Below are 20568 nucleotides of genomic sequence, written 5' to 3'. Positions count from 1 at the left end.
GCGTCCTCGCAGTTTGTTACCACCTAATCTCAGTCGCCGTTGGACCGGTCGCTGCCAAAATGAGCACACACACTCCCTGGATGCCAATTCAGAACCTCTGACCCACATTTTTGAAATGGGCCTGTTCTAGCGCCACCATGAGGCCGATGTTTGCAAAACACATTTCTGTACACTACTCTTACAGATTTTGTCCAAAAATCCTACAAATCGGTCGACAGTCATGTGATCGACATGGATCTGTCCGATTTTGCATATTCCATCCTGATTGGCTAAGATTGGCTTCCAAAGTTTGTAGGATTGAGCCGTTTTGAACAAAATGCCTCAAATCACAAACGCAAAATGAAAAACCCTTTCCCTGCATTTTTCACATCAGCCTTTTATAGCGCCACCATGAGGCTGTTTTTTGACAAACACATGTTTTGACACTTCACTGTCTCTGAAGCTAACTTGTCCACTCACCTTGGATTGCGTTTGGCCCCGCTCATTTATAACCACCTAATTCAATACCACCCAATGCACACCCACAACCAACATACCACACCTGGTGGAGACCTGTGCTCAGAAGAGCACTGCTTCTAGTTGTTAATGTACTGACATATTATCTTGTGCTTTAATCGATTTGGATTAAAAGCGTCTGCTAAATGCCTAAACTGGAAACTGCAGACAAGGTTCTGGGAACAATATTCGCCTCTGAGTTGTAGCGGAGAAGAAGCAAAACTACGGAAAATTGGAAACACTCCAGTATAAAGTGTAAATGCCTCAAATGCCTCTTTTCGATTGATTACTCACGCCATGGAGTTTTTCCTAAGACAAAAACTCGACTATAGAATATAGACTATTTACCCGCATTGATTCCGGATGGAGACCTATAAATACATTTGGGTCTCCATCCGGAATCAATTGGGGTACATTTATTGTAATCAAATTATTGTCTTAGGCGTGTGACAAAAGCAAAATATATATTATTGAACTCAAGTCTCCATGGCGTGAGTAATCAATCGAGAATCATTTTGGGGGTGAACTACTCCTTTAAAGGTGATACACCATGAAATTTCACTTTTCCTATTTTAAAACCTTTTTTTGGGGTCCCACTAGCACCTTCTATCCTCACAAAGTCCCATTTCTGACCGTTGTGTCTTTCTCTGGTTTTGGGAAGGCGAAGGTTAAAAGTATCCCACTGGGTTTTTTTTTTTTTTTTTCAAAAACTTTTTTTGTTTGTTTTCAAAAACTTTTTTTTTTCTAAAAAAAAAAAATCAAAATGATTTTTGGGGGGATTTTGGTTCAGGCCAAAGGTGTTACTGCAGCTGAAAATGCTCTGAGAGCCATTCAAAATGAGAGAGGCTCTCTATTCAGGAGTGGTAATTTAGCCTCAAACCTTTTGAAAAACGTTTTTTTTTTTTTTTTTTTTTTTTTTTTTGCATGCTGTATCACCTTTAAGTACAGTACTTGATTAAATGTACTTAGTTACTTTACACCACTGACACACAGAGAGAGAGAGAGAGGGAGAGAGAGAGAGAGAGAGAGAGAGAGAGAATGCGGGAGAGAGAGAGAGAGAGTTCGAATGCGGGAGAGAGAGAGTTCGAATGCGGGAGAGAGAGAGAGAGAGTTCGAATGCGGGCAAGGGAGGGGTTGAGTGGAAAAAGTGGAGAGGTTAAAAGGTGAGGAGGATTAAGGCCTTGACACAGAAACAGACAGAGAGACCAGTAAGACCAGTATCTCCCTAATCATGAGATGGTCGCATGTATACACAAATCAGAAAGAGGGTCTGGCAGCCAGTGGAGGTTTTAATCGGCCTGATGGTGGCGCTATATGGGACTTATCCATGTAGATGACATGACTGTAGACATACTGTGTACCGCTTTGCTTGATTTTAGGGCGAACATTATAGGAGCTGTGTCCATTTCTTTTCTTTGCAAGAATGTGCCTCATGGTGGCGCTAAAGAGGGCCATGTGAGAATTGAGGGGTGGAGGTTGTGGTTTGGCAGGCAAGGAGTGTGTTTTTAAAGTTTGGCATGGATAGGGGCAACGGTGGCAGAGATATGAGTGGGGCAAGAGTAAGTGTGACGTGACGTGACTGACAGACAGAGGGACTGACAGCCGGTGGATGTTTTGATAGTAACTGCGACCTGTCAGTCGCAACAAAGATGCACATTGGTGGAAGAAGTAATCCAATGTTTTTACTTGAAGGTCGGGTGACATGGCCAAAACAGCTAATTATGGCTATCAAATTAGCAATTTTTTTTAATGATGTCATGTACCCCCATGTTAAATTACCCAATCAAATTAATTTATTGTAGTTACTGTACTGAAAGTAGTACTTGTTTCCGACTTTCTAAACCAACATTAAAACTATCAGTTCTAGGGGTAAAAATTATATAGCATTCGCTATAAAATCAATGGTTTTACCGGTAAAAAAGTACAAGTCTTCTTCAAAAAAGGTGTCAGAGATTAGTTACGAGGGTCAACACGCTTCTCCCCGTCCCTGAGACGGTTTTGTCGGCCATACCCTGCTGTCTCTTCCCCTAAACCTGACTGGAGCACCAGACCGACCGGAGCAAGCCATATGTCCTGCTGTATCACCGGAGCACAGCGGAGGACTGAGGTCCGTGGCTCATACACTCTGTGCGTGTAGCCTGTGTGTGTGTGCATTTGTGCTCTTGTGTGTGTGTGTGTACACACACAATAGCTCTCGAAAATAGCCGTGCGGTGCGGCACTAGCCGGGCTACAAGCTAACAACAACGCATCATGTTGTGCGCGGCACCGCACAACGGACGAAGTATACATTCACTACTAACTTATACGGCCCGCCCCCTTTTCAGACCGTTTGAAGAAAGACCACGTGACCTACTGTATCATAATGTTAATCTTCTTTGGCTGTCATCATACCTTTTAATTAAAAGTATCAATACTGCAATGTAGAAATGCACTTTTATTCTACCTATGAGGGCGGATTCTGACTGCCAATGCATTTCAATGGGAACAGAGCGGTTTCGATGCCATTTGCAGATTTCTGAAAAAGAAAAAAGAAAGGAAACAATGCATTTCATTCCCATCTGGCATGCGAGACATTGTGAGCTTGTAGGTCGGCCATTTTCAAATGGCCAACATGTATTCATAAGGCTGAAGTGGTTAATGTAGGCCTATGTTTGGTAATAATATTCAGTCTACACAGTGACTATTAACTAAAGTTTTCAGATAAATGTAGTGGAGTAAAAGTACAATAAATTTGCTTCTGAGATGTGGTGGAGTAGAAGGAACATTTTTGGAAATTGGAAATTACAAATGGGGACTGCCCATAAGTCCTACATCTCAGGGTTAGGTTTAGGCATAGTTTTACTGAGGTTAAGGTTTGGGTTAGGTTTAGGCATAGTCTTACTGAGATTAGGTTTAGGTGTAGGCATAGTATTTTTCACCATAGTATTTTTCACCAGGTTAACATTCACCAGATTCAGACTAATGGGATGTAGGAACAATGAGCTGTCTGACCATCGCCAAAAGTATAGTACTTGAGAAATTGTACTTAGTTACTTTACAGCACTGCACAGGTGGAAGGATCATGAGAGACCTGTGTTTACACTACTAGTCCTGTGCCCGGGGGAGGTGCAAGTGTCCACAGTATCTACAGGATTGAATGTAGTCATGTCGGAGTGCCCGTTGGGCAGATCTTTATGCCCATATATGGTACTCCATGTCGGAGTGCCCGTTGGGAAGATCTTTATGCCCATATATGGTGTTCTTTGTCCAGACCAGTTGTGATGTCAGTTCTATGATGTCAGAGTATGATGTGCAGAGAATGTAAGAGAGGCAGGGGCTGACATTTCTAAAAGGGCCTTTTGGTGGAGATATCGAAAATAGCCGACCTCTAAGCTCACAACCGTCCCCCCCCCCTCCCCCCATGGGTTCAATTGGTTTTACAAAAGCAGCTTTTTTTAAGTTTTAAGCGCTATTTTGATTATCGCACTAATATCATTAATCACAATAATGTTTTGCCACAATAATCATTCTGCGTAACTTTCTTATCATCCCCAGTGCAGTCTTTGTGGAGAAAGCCTGGATAGCGCAGATACAGTCTAGGTCCACAAATATGCTATGCATGCCTTCAGGCTTTCTCCAAGAGATAATGTGATTTCGAGTCCCTCCATGGGACTTCATGTATGGAGATACTCCCATCGTGTCACACGAGACTATCGTCATAGAAAGTGCATCACCGCGAATGACGTCACAGCCTGTACAAGGGCCAACGGCCATACTAGGAGATATGCACAGGGTCGTGTCATAATCCGTGTCACGCCACACGCCCGCCTCGGGATATTTATATATAACTGGCCGACAGCCTCAGAGTTGAGTTTGAGCTCCAGCGACGAATCACTTCACTGCCTCAGCTATAGATTAAGCGTCATAGAATTCTCATCTATTGTTCTAGACATCTGGTTCAATCATATTGGATCCCTCTCAGCGGGTCTTGTGGGGAAATATTAAAGCTAACAACGTCCTTTTTACTGAGCAAAACCATTTCATCCATACATACGGTTGGTTCTGCTGCGGCCCTGAGACATGCTGTGCTGGGCAGTACACCAGAAAGAAGCAAAGGGAGCTTTTGGCAGTTGCGCAGCCGTTGCCGTTGGACACGAGGTGTTCTGCTTCGGAGGGGAGAAGAACCACATCGGCCAGATTCATGTGCGTGTCTTCAACACAGTGACTTTACGCTGGGTGGATTTGCCCACTGCAGTGAAATATGGAAGAGGAGGACGTTCCCTCGAAGTTCCCTCCTGGCGACAGGACCACACAGCTGTGCTGATAGAAAAGTCAGTCTACATCTGGGGAGGGAGTCCTGACTGCAATGCGGTTTATGCATTTGATGTCGACACCCACAGATGGTTCAAATCCATGGTTTCTGGGAGCGTTCCAGAGGGGAGGTGGTGCCATTCAGCCTGTGCCTTGAGGAAGATCATGTATGTCTTTGGAGGATACACTAAAAAAGGTACTGATGACCTCTACAAGTTGGACACCAGCACCATGGTTTGGTCTTTAATTAACACCATAGGCATTCAACCTCCTGTTCCATCAAAATATTCAGCCACCATCATCGGGACAAAGATGTTTGTTTTTGGGGACTACTACAGCTACAACTGCTACAACCATGACTTTAACTGCTACAACGTGTTTGACACAGAGACAAACTCATGGCTGACTGCGCAATCTTCAGGTCTTCCTTCAGAAAGACGCAATGGTCATACAGCTTTTACCTACAATGGAGAGCTGTACATATTTGGTGGCTTCAGTATGAACGAGAACTTCAATGATCTGTGGAAATTAAATCCAGAGACCTCCTGCTGGAAGAAGTTAAAGGCCAAGGGGAAATTCCCATTTCCAACGTCTAGTATGTGCTCTTGCATGGTGGGAGATCGCGTCATCCTCTTTGGAGGATACAAAATGAGGAACGGTTATTTTGGATACAAAACGAGGGATGCTCGCCTGTACATCTTAGACTTGAGTCCTAGTCTGAAGACGTTATGCAAACTAGCAGTTATTCAGTTTGGTCTGGAGCAGTCTGGACTCCCACACAACATCAGGTGGGAAATGGAATCCATGACTCCCAATGTTAACTCATCCAGTGCCCGGAATCTACACTAGAGGGCGCCCAGTGGCCAGAGAATCCATCATAGACATACGCTGTATATATGCACAAGCCGTGCGCAGCCATGACGCACGTGAACACTTTCCTTTGTGTCATGAACAGGAACAGGATGAAGTTAGCTTGAAGTTAGCTATTGGCTACCACTCATTTTAGAATTCCAATTTTCTGCGATTTAGCCGTGATTAAACCTTGCGCACCTCATGGATAGGCATGGAACAGAGAAAATGAGCTCTAAAGATCCTGGATTGCATTGGAGTGGACGGCAAAAATCGGCGGCGCGACGCTCTCGCGGGCCGATGTAAAGAATTCGCGGCCGGCTCGAAGATTTAGCCCGGTGCTTCGGTAAGGCCTCTGGGTGTTTAAATAATTTCATATAAAAAGCCGAACTAGTTCGGGATACGCATCCTGGACGATCAAAAGGCCGAAATAAAGCAGAACTTGTTCGGGATAAGCACTTAAAGAGTTAAGAAAATGTCTAGCCCACCAACAAAAAAATGAACATCACAGAGGCATGTGTGTGCAGTGTGAAGAGAGCTTAAAATCACAGCAGCATGTCTGTTAGAGTTCTCAAATTCTACCCGACCCGATCCGGCGTATTCGGGCCAAGCCGGGCACAACATGTAGGCCTATGCTAATTAGTCGATAAATCAGACAGTGGCAGAGCATGATGCTGCGATGGTGGGCGTGGTAAGCTAGAGGTTAACAACGGGTCAGATAAGACTTGTAAGATGAAACGTAAGATGGTGGAGGAGAGAAAGAGAACTCGACGGAGAGATACAGAGGGCTAGAGAAATGCAGATTGCACTGTCTTGCAGACAGATGCATACGTTGCAGGGTGTGAACAAGATGAGGATTAAGGATTCAACTTTTTTTTTCATAAGCAACTTTGCATGAGAAAACACATGCTAACACTGCCGAACCACTACTACTACTCCGCTCCGTACGAATTTGAAGGGAACTGCATGGCCAGTGGTCACCGCGGTGGCACCGTGGCGCCACCTGGAGGCTTTTATTTTTCTTTCACTCAGGCTATTTAGGGCCTTAAATGATGATACTTGTTAGGGCCGGGCTGGGCCTGTGGCCAGTCGGGCCCAGTTAGGGTAGGGTCTTAATTCTCAGGCCCGTTGAGAACTCTAATGTCTGTGCAGTGTTTGTGGATAGAGCTCCACATCACAGTGGCATGTGTGTGCTGTGTTTGTGAGGAGAGCTTAACGCCACAGTGGCATGCGTGTGCAGTGTCCTGGTAACCGAATACAGCCGCTCGCCGCAGCGCCAACAATGAGCAAACAAAAGTTTGGGTTGCCAGGGGGCGCTAGCCATGAATATTTAATGCTCTCTAATGGGCGGAGAGAAAGGAGAGCAGTGAGTGGTGAGATTATGTGTTCAAAGAGAGACAGAGAGACGGAGACACTCTGCTAAACTCCCGTGCTGTGAATGACACGCCGTGCGCGGCGGGATCCTGAGTGCTACGTTAACTCTGAGGGCTCTATTTTGATTGTCTGGGGTCCAGGGGAAAAATCCGCCTAAAATGCATGGCCAAATTGGAACAGTTGTGGATCAGGGGCGTCAATTGGGTATGGCAGGGGTATGCAGCTGGGGGAAAATAAAAGTTACTTTTAAATATAAATCCATGAATGTCTTTTTGTCTATCTGCGCTGGTTATTATGTTGTTAAATTACAGTAAAATAACTACAAATGCTAAATTTAACAAAATGGTCACTTTAACAAGGTATTATGATTATATTCTCCAGACTTGTATTCTTCCCATCTTGACAAAATGGTATATTCCCAGGTTCCGCAGGTCAGCTGTACAGGTGCAATGCATTATTGTTAATTGTGGCACGTTTACTAACATGCTAAGTTGAGCTGCACTTGAACAACCGTTCCAGGGTGCCATATCCAGCCCAAGAAACTGTAGAAACGGGGATTTTTTTTTTTGAAAATAGCAGATCTACATGCTCACAATGCCTCGCAGCGTGAGGCGTTGTGAGCATGTAGATCTGCTATTTTCACAATAGAACAGTGTTATACAAAATGTAATGCCTCTTTTCCATGAGGACTCCCATCTTTGCCATACCCTAGCTTTTGCTGAACTGACGCCATTGTTATGGATACAAAACTACAATTATTGTGGCTACTCTTGATCCACACAATGTAAGCTAACCCCTGAAAATGCACAAATGCAGTGTAAAACATCACATATCTCTTACCAAATCGTCCTGCTGTGATCACTTAGCTAGGAAAAGAGGATTGAAAAAGACCTCCGCATATGGAAAATTTGCATTCTGAATACTGAAAAAGACTCAAGACCTCATTGGAGACATAGTGAATAGAGAAATTGTCCATCAAGGTGTCATCAATTGACAAAATCTTATGAATATATTTCAAACTATTTGAACTCTACAGATGTTTTAGTGAGAGTAGTGCTGTAATATTAGTAATGTAAAAGTATAGGGTGAGTAATGAGAAAAACGAGTAAAAGTAAGGTAAATGGTAAAATGGTAAATGGCGCATTTATATAGCGCTTTTATCCAAAGCGCTTTACAGAGATTGTGCATTACATTCACCCATTCATGCACACATTCATACACCGGTGGCGGAGGAAACCATGCAAGGCACCAACCTACTCACCGGGAGCAATGTGGGGTTCAGAGTCTTGCCAAAGGACCCTTCGACATTAACTCAGGGGGAGCCCGGATTCGAACTGGGAACCCTTCGGGAACCCTTCGTGCTCTAATAGCGGTTTCTCTACCCCTGAGCTATGCCGCCCCAAGGTGTAATAATGAAGGTGTAATAATACTGTAATATGAGTAATGCATGGATGAAAAATACAATGGCAGCTGATGCTGTAGGGGCCCTGTAGCAGATTCAACATTGAAATTGTCTCTATTGATTTATTGACCTCTGAACAGTTTGGTGACTGGTTCATGGGAAGCTGGCTTCCCATATGGGGCTTAATTGGTTAAGCCTTAATTTAAAGGTCTCCTATCACCGACCTTTTGTCGGAAAGCTCAGAAAGCTGCACGTATTTCTTTTTAAATTAACACCCAACTTCATCAAACTACAGCGTTGATTGACTTAATAAATGTAGTACAGCGTCACACAAAAGCATCAAAAGTAGCAATTCCACAAGCTTGAAACATGATGTGTTGAGCTTGTAGATCTGCTACTTTTGCTGTTTTTGTATGTCTGAATCCTGAACAATATGTTTTCCCCATGAGTGTACAATGATATTGCCAGAAACGCATGAAGAGACAGCCTTGAATGACCACTCACACTCCAAAATCTGCCAATTTTCGGCAAGCAACACCGACTGCCATCTGACTGAACTAATAATGAAGACTGTTACAGTATGTATGTAGCCTATGTAGTAGGACTAGCTGTGTGTGTGTGTGTGTGTGCGTGTGCGTGTGCGTGTGCGTGCACGCTTGCGTCATGCATAGGAAAATAGCCAATTTGAAGTGCTATTTGGGCTATTTTTTAGGCATAATACCAAAACAAAAATCACCTTCTTAAAATGTAGATGTCCTCACAATTGTAATACAAACCTTTGTGCGTTTCTGCGCGTGCGTGTTTGTGTGTGTGCATGTGCGTGCGCACACACACACACACACACACACACACACACACACACACACACACACACACACACACACACACACACATTCATACAGTCACAGACTTTAAAGGATTCATGTGCATCAACAGTTCACAAGGACAAGCCTTTGTGATGTGCGTGTGTATGAGTGAGTCTTTTTACATGCCTCTGTCTACAGTATTATGTGTGGGTTTGATCCTTGTGTCCTGTGTGTGTGTGTGTGTGTGTGTGTGTGTGTGTGTGTGTTTCTGTGAGAGGTGTGTGTGTTTCTGTGAGAGGTGTGTGTGTGTGTGTGTGTGCGCGCGTGCGATCGCTCTCCCCATGGCTGCCTGCTCTCTTTCAATATTCATGGCGTTTCTTTAGTTACGAAACAATAGGCTTTGAGGAAACACGGCTACGGTGTCTGCTGCAGGCTGACACCTGAACCCCGCAGGCTGCCAGGGCCCTGGGCACAGTGTGGGCACTGTGGGCACCGTGTGTATGCAGGGGTGGATTTAACAAACAGGGGGCCCCAAGCCCCAAATTCTCATATTTTGAAGTCCACCGTCTGGAAGTCAAGTTTTGATGTTTGTCTACTTCAGTGGTTCTCAACCTTTTCAGGCCACGAACCCCAATATAATCATATTCTAACTGGGGACCCCCCACCCTGACGAGCACTAAGAGTTGAGGCATTACTTTTTGTATAACACGGTTCTATTGTGAAAATAGCAGATCTACGTTCACATTCTGCCTCTAATATTTGGTTTAATTTGTCATTTTAGAGGTATTAAAAAGTTCTTAAATTGTGCAGATACCGTCTATACACTTAAACTTTATTTTGGTTTGTTTACTGTTGAGTGAGAAAACGATGCTGCACATTAAACCCATTGCCAGCCAAATTTAAATATGAATGTGCGCTTATAACGCCAGGAAATAGCTATATTTAATCATCATAATCACATCAATTTACCAAGCCACGTTGATATACCATACCACAAAATGACCACTAGAGCGAGCCATAGACCATAGACTGTGGAAGCCCCCATGTTAACCCATGTTAAAACCAAGGTTCACAACATTCAAGGATGGGACGATGACGTCGATCCCCATTGACATGAATGGGAGACCCGCGGGCCGCCATCTGAGCTCAATACTGTTCAATTCGTGCTTGATCGTCTAAAACCACCATCGGTATGGGCACCGGAACGTATACAGATGCCACACAGAAAGTTTCCGAATCAAAATCAGACGGCCGTATTGGCGCGACGCGACACAGAGAAATGGGGCGAACGGGAACGTCCGTAGCAGTAAAACAGTTAAAGTTAATTATCCGGGGACCCCCGAAATAATCCCGACCCACATGTTGAGAACCACTGGTGTAAAGTAACTAAGCACATTTGCAAGTACTGTACTTGAGTACAGTTTTGAGGTGCTTTATTTGTACTTTACTTTTTGTATTTCCAATTTCCAATACTTTTACTTGTACTTGCACAGCCTTTTTGATGTATTTGTTTTTGATCTACTTTTAGATATGTAGTTATCTACATGGCTGTTGAGCAGTCATCCTCTGTTGGAAAGCACTTTGGGTTCGACTGCAGTAACGTTGTTCTTAAATGAGCTGCGATGAATAAACATGAACTTGACATTGACTCGACCCGGGAAGAAACCTTATATGGTCATGCATTTATAAATTAATGTCCTACTTTGTTGTACAAGAAGCTCTCGCGAAAGTAGTGAAAATTGCAGATCTACGAGCTTAAAAATAATAATTTGTATTTTATTTTGTATCAATTATTTGTTTCTACTGGATTGAATGGATTAGTTGGATTAACTGCATTGGTGGAAAGTAACTAAGTACTGTACTTAAGTACAATTTTGAGGTACTTTTACTTTACTGGAGTGTTTCCAATGTTCTATACTTTTATTTTTACTCCACTACATCTCAGAGGTATCAAATATCTAATGTAATCCCGGGCGCTGCACTCCCTCTGCCAACCTGGGGAGAGCAAAGGACTGACCTCATGCTTCCTTCCAGGAAGCATGAGGCAGTATATAGACCAGGATTACTGCATGTTTTTAGTGAGGGTATCAACCCTAGGATACAAGGGGAGAACATGCAAACTCCACACAGAAAGGCCCTGTTTGCCAACACCACCTAGGTTGTGGGCACTGATGACGGTGGGGAGAGAACACGCCCCCAGGGGAGCCCACAGCGTCCCCCGGCGGGAATCGGACCTGGATCCTTCTAGTTGTGAGGCGCCAGCGCTACCCAGGGCTTAATTAATGCCGGAGCTTGCCAGAGCTCCACTCCGGAAGCTGCCTCTTGCGCTCAGCTACCTGTAGAGGGCACTCCACTACCTTTAGAGAGCGCTCTGCTACCTCAAACACACCTACACAATGTATATACTGGAGTAGGAATAGGGGATGCAGGGGATGCGGTCGCAAAAGGGCCCGGCTCTGCCAGTGTAAAATATGGTTCATTGGGAGGTAGGGCATTAACAAAAAAGTCGACAAGTCGACTCAGTCGACTTCATTACACAAGTCGACTCCCACCAGAGAAAGTCGAAAGTCGAATATTATGAAAAAAGAAAAAAAAAAACCTTTCTATTGTGAAAATAGCTGATCTACATGCTCACAACGCCTCACGATGCGAGGCGTTGTGAGCATGTAGATCGTCTATTTTCACAATTTCTGCCTCTATATATTTGACAATTTGGACAATATTTAAAGCTATACTGTGTAAGATGCTCAACTAGTGGTCACTAGCCCTATAGCAAACCGCGGTCGCGTTCGCGTCTTTCGCCCGTTTTTCGTACCTTCACACCCCCGCGTCTGCCCCCACAACGCCGAGAGCTATCTTTAGAGGGGTCCCTGGTTCCTGTGCGTTCAGGCATTCCGGAGAAACGGACTACTTCACCCTGCCTGGTAGGCGAGATTACCTTTTGAGTAAAGAGACACACGGGCGACTACAAATATGGCGACCCCACTTCAAGATGCGCTGTGATTGGCCGGTAGTGTACCATGTGTGCATGATCGGCGATGTGATTGGGCAACGTATACACAACGTATACAGATGATGCAGATTACGTCATTTTGGCGCGAAATCCGGTCCACGGCCAGGATCATAGAAAACATATAAAGAGAAGGCTTCAGAAGCTGAAAATAACGGAGTGGGTGTTCTAAAACTTTAGCGATTTAACAGTTAGGACAATTTTAAGATTTGTTTTATAAAAAAAGTTACATGGTACAACTTTAAAGTTATACCATGTAACTTTTTTTATAAAACAAATCTTAAAATTGTCCTAACTGTTAAATCGCTAAAGTTTTAGAACACCCACTCCGTTATTTTCAGCTTCTGAAGCCTTCTCTTTATATGTTTTCTATGAGCCGTGAGGGGGGGAGAATTTCGCGGCAAAAATGCGTCATCATACACTACCGGCCAATCACAGCGAGGGTTATACACTGCCGGCCAATCACAGCGCATCTTGAAGTGGGGTCGCTATCACAATACGGCGGCCATATTTGTAGGCGCCCGTGTAGCTTGCCTCAACATAACAACAGCATTTACTCGGCGAAGGAGTCCGTTTCTCCGGAATGCCTGAACGCACAGGAACCAGGGACCCCTCTAAAGATAGATCTCGGCGAGGTGGAGGCAGACGCGGGGGTGGTCCGCGGTGAAAAACGGCCGAAAGACGCGGACGCGACCACGGTTTGCTATAGAGCTACTGACCTCTAGGTGAGCAACTTACACAGTATAGCTTTAATTTGCCATTTTTGAGGTATTAAAAAGTCCTTTAGAAATGTGAAGATACCCTCTATACACTTAAACCTTATGTTGCTTTGTTTACAGTTGAGAGAGAAAACAATGTTTCACATTAAGTTAATCATCTGGGGACCCCCCAAAATAATTGGGGGGTCGTGTGTGATGTGATGAAGTCATCAAACGCTAAAATCGACTTCAACTCAACCTTTTACAGAGTCAAGTCGACTGGCAAAAATCACAGGTCGTTAATGCCGTATTGGGAGGTAAAGGGGAGACACTTTATTGTGAAGGGCCCTTCGCGGCACCCAACGGAAGAAGAGACACAATAATAGCGAGCCGCATACGGCGTCAGTGCTGTGAAGTTGTTGGCACTGCAGTTGCCGGCACGTGATGTAACGTTGTGATGTTTTCTTCTCCTTTCAGAGGAGGAGCTGAGGAAGCTGAGGGAGGAGACCAATGTGGACGCTCTGCGTCAGGAGCTGGAGAGAGAGCGGAGCAAGAGGATAGACCTGGAGCAGAAGATGAGTGAAGTGCTCAAAACCAGGTACACCTTTTTACATGACCAGTGTCTGTCAACCTTTTCTTCTGCATGGGCACACATTTCATGTCCCAAGAATCCAGGTGCACACCAACATAACACGGTGGGTGTAAATATCGTCACTGTCGGGAAGAAACCTTGTATCTCCAAGTTTCAAATTTGTACGTTTCTTCGCAAAGTAAAGCCCTGCTTCATCATACAAGGCTGTCGCACAACAGTAGTGTCAGATCTACAAGCACACAACGCCTCGCACCGCTTGTATATCGGCTATTTTAGCAAGCAACATGCTAGCCACTAGCCAGCCACATAACAACACTACGTCATCTGCTTTGCTACTGTTGTGTTGGTCAGACGGTGAACCAATCGCAGAAGATTGCCTCTTTGGCAACACCCTCCCAGAAACTGCCTTTGATGAAAGCAAGTAATAATGGAGTGAAAAGGAATGCAATTCAGGCTGAGCGTCAGGCTAATGCAAAACGTCTGTCTTCAATCAATCAAAAAGACTAGAAGGCGACCTGGGAGCATGTGTTCTAATTCTTCTATCTGTCTCCTCTCCTCTCCTCTCCTCTCCTCTCCTCTCCTCCAGGTTAGAGGACTCTCCTCCCCAGCCTCCTCGCAGACAGCAGTCTCCATCGCGGTCATGTGACAGACCAGGTGAGATGCACACATAGACATCAAAGGGGGCTTGAGCCTCTGCCCTTTTATCCGTCTGTAAAAAGTGCCCTCTCCAGATCATGAATGCAGTTTTTACTATGGTGAAAGAAATGCTAACACTCTCTTTCTATGCCATATCTGAAGGCAGCATTCAAGAGAGAATTGCCTTGTCCAAACTCTCCTGAACTTGAATGCAGTGTCTTATGTTGAAAGAATTGCCCTCTCTGTGTAGAAATCCATGCCGTTACGCCACATCTCCAGTATTGACTTGATTATGCTTAGTTCAGTGTGGCACCAAAAATAGCCCACCTCCAAGCTCACAGCGCCTTGTGGCTATTTCCGATATTTTCAACAAAAGGCCCTTTTAGAAATGTCAGCCTCTCTAACATTCTCTGCAGGTCCCTGCATGACGTGTGTGTGTGTGTGTGTGTGTGTGTGTGTGTGTGTGTGTGTGTGTGTGTGTGTGTGTGTGTGTGTGTGTGTGTGTGTGTGTGTGTGTGTGTGTGTGTGTGTGTGTGTGTGTGTGTGTGTGTGTGTGTGTGTGTGTGTGTGTGTGTGCGTGCGTGTGCGCGTGTGCATGCTCACAGAGCAACAGTGTGATGGGGTGTGTGTGAGAGCGTGGACGTGGTGATTATAAGATTTGTCATTGACTTGTTTGAGAGAGAGAGAGAGAGAGGGAGGCTAATATTGGAAAATGGGTTATATTTGTAGATCACTTCATCTAGGGCAGACATGCCTTTTAAAGGAACAGAATGAGGTGTGTGTGTGTGTGCGTGCGTGCGTGTTACATATGGACACTCTATGCAAGGACAGGTCACTCGCCAGCATTAAGAGGACTCTGGGTTTAATGTGCGCTCCATAAATCATGCTTAAGACTGTTGGAACACACCGTTTTCATGGAAAAATGACCTTGAATTTTGCATTGTTGTATTGTGAGTGACCCCTATAGGCAGGGATTGGCTACTGCAGGCTGATGGTGTTCACTTGGAGAGCTGCGTGTGAACAGAGGGGCTAGCATGCATGCAGCTTATACTGTACATTATATTCACCTTATTCCTGGCCCTCTCCATGGAGGCTGCCATTGCCTTTTACAGAGGGCGCTAGAGAGTTATTTTCTCTGTGTGCTGCTTCAAAAACATCTTTTCACTTCCTCCCACGTAAGGAAGTGAACAAGGAATCTTGTGTTGCCAGATTTTGCCAAAGAAACAAGCGGACGGAGGTTATTAGTGTGGCTGCCCAACAGGGCAACACATTATAGTCCTGGGGAAACTTTATTGAGTACTAGGGTAACGTTTCCGCTGCCATTGGAAATTGACAGACTTCTGTCAATGGGAGTGGGAATCAGTAGGGAATCAATGGGAGTGGGAATCAGTAGGGAATCAATGGGAGTGGGAATCAGTAGGGAATCAATGGGAGTGGGAATCAGTAGGGAATCAATGGGAGTGGGAATCAGTAGGGAATCAATGGGAGTGGGAATCAGTAGGGAATCAATGGGAGTGGGAATCAGTAGGGAATCAATGGGAGTGGGAATCAGTAGGGAATCAATGGGAGTGGGAATCAGTAGGGAATCAATGGGAGTGGGAATCAGTAGGGAATCAATGGGAGTGGGAATCAGTAGGGAATCAATGGGAGTGGGAATCAGTAGGGAATCAATGGGAGTGGGGATCAATAGGGAAGCAATTGGTCGAGCTTCACATGACAGTTAGCTTTCTATAGATTAGAATATAGTCAGCAACCGTCAGCAACCACACTCCCAATTCCCAATTGCATCTTTCTAGTTATATTAGCTATAGGGGCAGCAGAGATCATATCCTCCCCCAAACGTGGACAGTTTGTTTTCACACAGTTTGTTTTGAATGGACTGCAAACTTTTCTCCGTCTCCTAAAAAGGTGTCCACCTACAGATATGGAAAGTAAACCGGAGATGGCGAGTCTTGCTATTGCCGTCTTGGGAAACAGAGAAATAATTTTTTGGCTCTGTATGGTTTATGATAGTCAGTCAGCCATATTTGATAGTCTGTTTCTGGTGAAAATGTAACTAATTCGGCGACAGTAACATTAGCGTTTTCTCACCATCAGCTGATTGTTGATATCCATATGAGTCAAACCGGTTTGACTCAACAGTTTTTAGGTATTTGTACTTTACTTGAGTATTTCCAGTTTTCAGTACTTTTACTTCTACTCCACTACATCTCAGATCCAAATATTGTACTTTTACTCCACTCCAATTATTTAATTTTTTTTGTTACTTGTTACTTTGCAGATATAAATTATAATATTATAAAACATACGTAAGACTTTAGCCATATTTTATTCCGTGGCTATTTGAAAATAGACGATCTACAAGCTCACAACGCGTCGCATCGCATACTTTAAGTACATTTTGATGCCAATACTTTCCTACTTTTACTTTTTTAAGTACATTCTGAATTCTGGACTTTCACTTGTTAGGGTGCCCTCACACCAAAATACCTATGAGAGTGGAATCCGCGTTCCGCCAATGCATTTCAATGAGAAGGGAGCGTTTTTTGCAGAAATCCTCTGCTGGCATGAAACCGCTTCACTCTCATTGAAATGCATTGGCGGAACGCGGATTCCACTCTTGTAGGCATTTTGGTCTGAGGGCACCCTAACAGAGTATTTCTACATTGCAGTATTGATACTTTTAATCAAGTAAAACATGTGAGTACTTTTTCCACCACCGATAAGAACTTTCTTATGAACTTTTTTTTCTCCGCTGCTCCTCCTCCAGATAAGCTTGTGGCGGAGACGTGGGGCTCGTGGATGGTGAAGTGGCTCTACGAGCGGTTCGGGGTCTACATGGAGGACTTCCGCTTCCAGCCGGAGGAGAGCACCGTGGAGGCCGAGGAGCCGCTCAGCGCTAAGAGGTATGTGAACACTGACTTTGACCCTTGTGACCCTGACCCTAAACCAGGGCTCCGAAATTAGCTCCTATATTCCGCCGAAACGCAATTGCTTCTGCTTCTTTAAAGCTTGTAGATCTGCTACTTTCTGCTACTTTTGATACTTTTGTGTGACTTGATTTTTTTGATTGGTTATTTTATTAGACAAAAATGAAGAACAGTGCAAGTATAGTCAATACAATTGAAATGTAGTACAGTACGAGTACAGTTAAACACCCTGCCTAAAAGGAACATCCAATTAAGACTTTTACGGTCTTTTTACGGTATTTTTTACATGGACATAATAAATAGCAAGCAAAGAAAACTATTCAATAATATCGCAGTTATAAAAACACTACAGGATGGGGAAACAAGGGGCTGGGGCTAAGGTAAGGGGGGTAAGGGGGTGCTCACTTCTCGCCTGTCTATGGGAGAAGTGATAACTACCTCCTTCTCTGGCCTCCTGAAAGGTGAGTTTTCAGGGCGGTTTTGAAGGATGCCAGCGAGCTACATGTTTTAAGAGTCAAGGAATTCTACACCTGGGTGGCGGTGTTGTAGAAGGAGAATTTACCCATATTTGTCATATGGGTCTTTGTTATCAGATCATTGTGTGCGCTCCCTCTGGTGTTGTGGCTGTGGGTGTCGCGCTAACCTTTTGGAGATGATTGGTCAGATATGCGGGTACTGAGGGGATGGAGGGCAGTTTTGCATTGACTATTTTGAAAGTCAATCCCATTTTTATTTGTTTAACCCTGTCTTCAATGCTAAGCCAATTTAAGCTAGCGAAATATGTGGGAGAAACATGGGTCATGGGCCCCATGTTGAGAAGTAGCCGAATCAGTTTGTTTTGGCTTAGTCTTTAGTGGCTTTTTGATGGAGTACCATGAGGTGCAAGTGTAGTCAAAGTGGGACTGAATGAGGTTGTAGTATGATCAAGCAGGGATGTTAATTTATGAAACACAAAAAGTTTAAACCAGAGAGATTTAAATATGCAAGGACAACACAAGATAAAGGTCATTACACACTGCTGCGTTTTTTCGGCCGAATATACTGTAGGAGCGAATTTCGGAGCACGTGAATAAAGACATCAACCTCACCTTATGTCAGTTACGTTTGCACACTGCTCCCATTTCGTATTTATGTTGGTTTGAACACACTGTACACCCTCTCTGATGTTTTGAGTCTTGTGTCCCTCTATCTCCATACAGGCTGACAGAAAATATGAGGCGACTCAGTGAGTATACACGCACGCATGCACGCACGCACGCACGCACACACACACACACACACACACACACACACACACACACACACACACTCTGCAAATACATCTGAATTACATGTAGGGCTGTCAATTTAATCAACAATTTAATCGTGTTTTGGGACATTGAACATTGGATCATAGGAATGAACATTACATCCATGTTTAGCTTTGTAAACAAACAATAAAACATTATTATAAAGAAATTACCATCAACAAAATAGGCCATATTTAAAGATTTTATACTTTCAAATTATTATTATTATTATTTCAAATTATTATTATTACTTTTAATGTGGATATAGCACCACCACCAGCTCTAGCGTGCCAGCTTCCTGTAGGAGAAGGCTGGCATGGTTTCCCGTGCGTTGGAACAGCTGACAGAGTCTGGTGCCCACTTCTATTTCCGGAGCCGTTTTTAGCCTCACAGATGAGCTCCTTTGTACAGTGTGTTATTGATCGTGAGGAGGAGGCTGGTGCAGCTCGGGGTTTTTGCTATTTTTGGAGTTTCTTCTACAGATGCTGGGGATGGGATTTTATTTCAGCAGTGGTGGTACTCACAAAAGTATCAATACTGTAGAAATACTCTGTCACAAGTAAATGTCTGAAATTCTATGTTTACTTGAGTAAAAGCACAAAAGTATTGGTATCAAAATGTACTTAAAGTACCAAAAGTAAAAGTACTAAAGTAAAAGGTATTGAAATCTTTTGAAAATACCAGATCTACAAGCTCACAATGTGTCCCATTGCAACGCATTGTGTGCTTGTACATCGGCTATTTTCAAATGGCGACACGTATTAATAGGTCTGAAGTAGTTACGGTATGTAATTAGTAACTAAAGTTTTCAAATGTAATGTAGTGGAATAAAATCACACTATTTTGATCCGAGATGTAGTGGAGTAGAAGTATTGGAAACCGGAAATCCTCATGTAAAGTACAAATACCTCAAAATTCGCCATTTCATTTACATTCGTATTATTTAAACAATAAATCAGGTCTTTGAGTTAACTCGGTACTTGAGGAGTCTTTTCACTAGATAACATTTTTATTCTTACTAGTATTTTTTTGGATGACTACTTTTACTTCTACTTGAGTCATTGTCATTTTAATATAACAGTACTTTACTCACGATAAGTATAGTTTTTGGTTACTTTGGTTGTTAGTGTAAATAAATATGAGATCTCCTCATCCAGCGACACTGTTGTGTGATGGACACAGACTGAGCTCAAGTCACTATGTTGTTTGTTTGTTTGTCGTTTTCAGAGCGAGGAGCCAGACCTGTCACCAACTTCTTAAGGAACCTCTCTGCCTTATCCAACTGGCACTCCGTGTACACGTCTGCTATTGCCTTCATTGTGAGTGCATACTTTTCTGCACACTCGCACGCACACACGCATGCGCGCACACACACAAAGAAAACACACATGCGTGCGCACGTGCATGGGTGTCGCACCAAATTCTGGGCCCTGGGTACAATGATTCCCTGCAGGCCCCCCATGCATGTTCTTCATAGGGGAGGAGGGGGTTTAACCCATTTAGACTGGGAACGCATTATTACGTGTTATTTTGTGCTTTAACTATTGAAAAATAGCAGATATACAAGCTCACAGCGCTGCAGGCTTTTGGATCTGCTGTTTTTTAAAGGTCTTGAAAATTTCTGCAAGTCTGAATGTTTCAAATCCTTCTAAGGTTTTTTGAAAAACCTATGTTTCTATGTCAGTGGTGCTCGAACTAAAAAAAAATATATATATTCAAAGATTTGCACACATTTTCACGACTTTTCAAAAATAGCAGATCTTGCCATGACTGCGAGCTTGTATATCTGCTATTTTTCAATAGCTAAAGTATAAAATAATGAAGGCCCCTTCACCTTGGGCCCTAGTAAAATAGCAGATCTACAAGCTCTCAACGCCGTTGTGAGCTTGTAGATCGGCTATTTTTGGCAAAGAGGTTTGGTGTAGAGGGGAAAAACACAGACATAGAAAGGTAGACGCCTCTTCCGGCTTGGGGGTGCTGGTCCAAGACTCCTGGCAAGCCTCCCAATAACTCTACGCAAGCCTCCAGAATTCTGAGGCGGGGCTCTTGGGAATTCTGAAGGACGCTTCCTTGTGCGTCACAGAATGGGAAGCTCGGTAGTCCAATCAGATGCAGGACTGGCAGGACTCCCTCTTTCCCATTGGAGGGGGCAGAGTGCCTTCCGCAGTTCCACAGTTATGCACTTCCGCCAGAGGT

General features: G+C 43.9%; 1 protein-coding gene across 1 annotated transcript in view; it reads left to right on the top strand.

The window, feature by feature from the left end:
• The window catches only part of LOC308308520 (GRAM domain-containing protein 4-like), a gene marked incomplete at both ends in the record, with an annotated part of 116628 nt that overhangs the window by 72303 nt on the left and 23757 nt on the right, over positions 1-20568 (top strand). The window contains 5 exons of the mRNA XM_080753931.1: positions 13403-13523; positions 14104-14159; positions 16924-17059; positions 18283-18308; positions 19600-19691. Coding sequence (XP_080610057.1) covers positions 13403-13523; positions 14104-14159; positions 16924-17059; positions 18283-18308; positions 19600-19691 — 431 coding nt within the window. The remainder of the gene's footprint in view (positions 1-13402; positions 13524-14103; positions 14160-16923; positions 17060-18282; positions 18309-19599; positions 19692-20568) is intronic.

This window comes from Nannobrachium achirus (genome assembly GCF_963921795.1).
Source record: "Nannobrachium achirus genome assembly, chromosome: 23".
Lineage (NCBI taxonomy): Eukaryota > Metazoa > Chordata > Actinopteri > Myctophiformes > Myctophidae > Nannobrachium > Nannobrachium achirus.
This window is presented reverse-complemented; position numbering and strand designations above follow the sequence as displayed.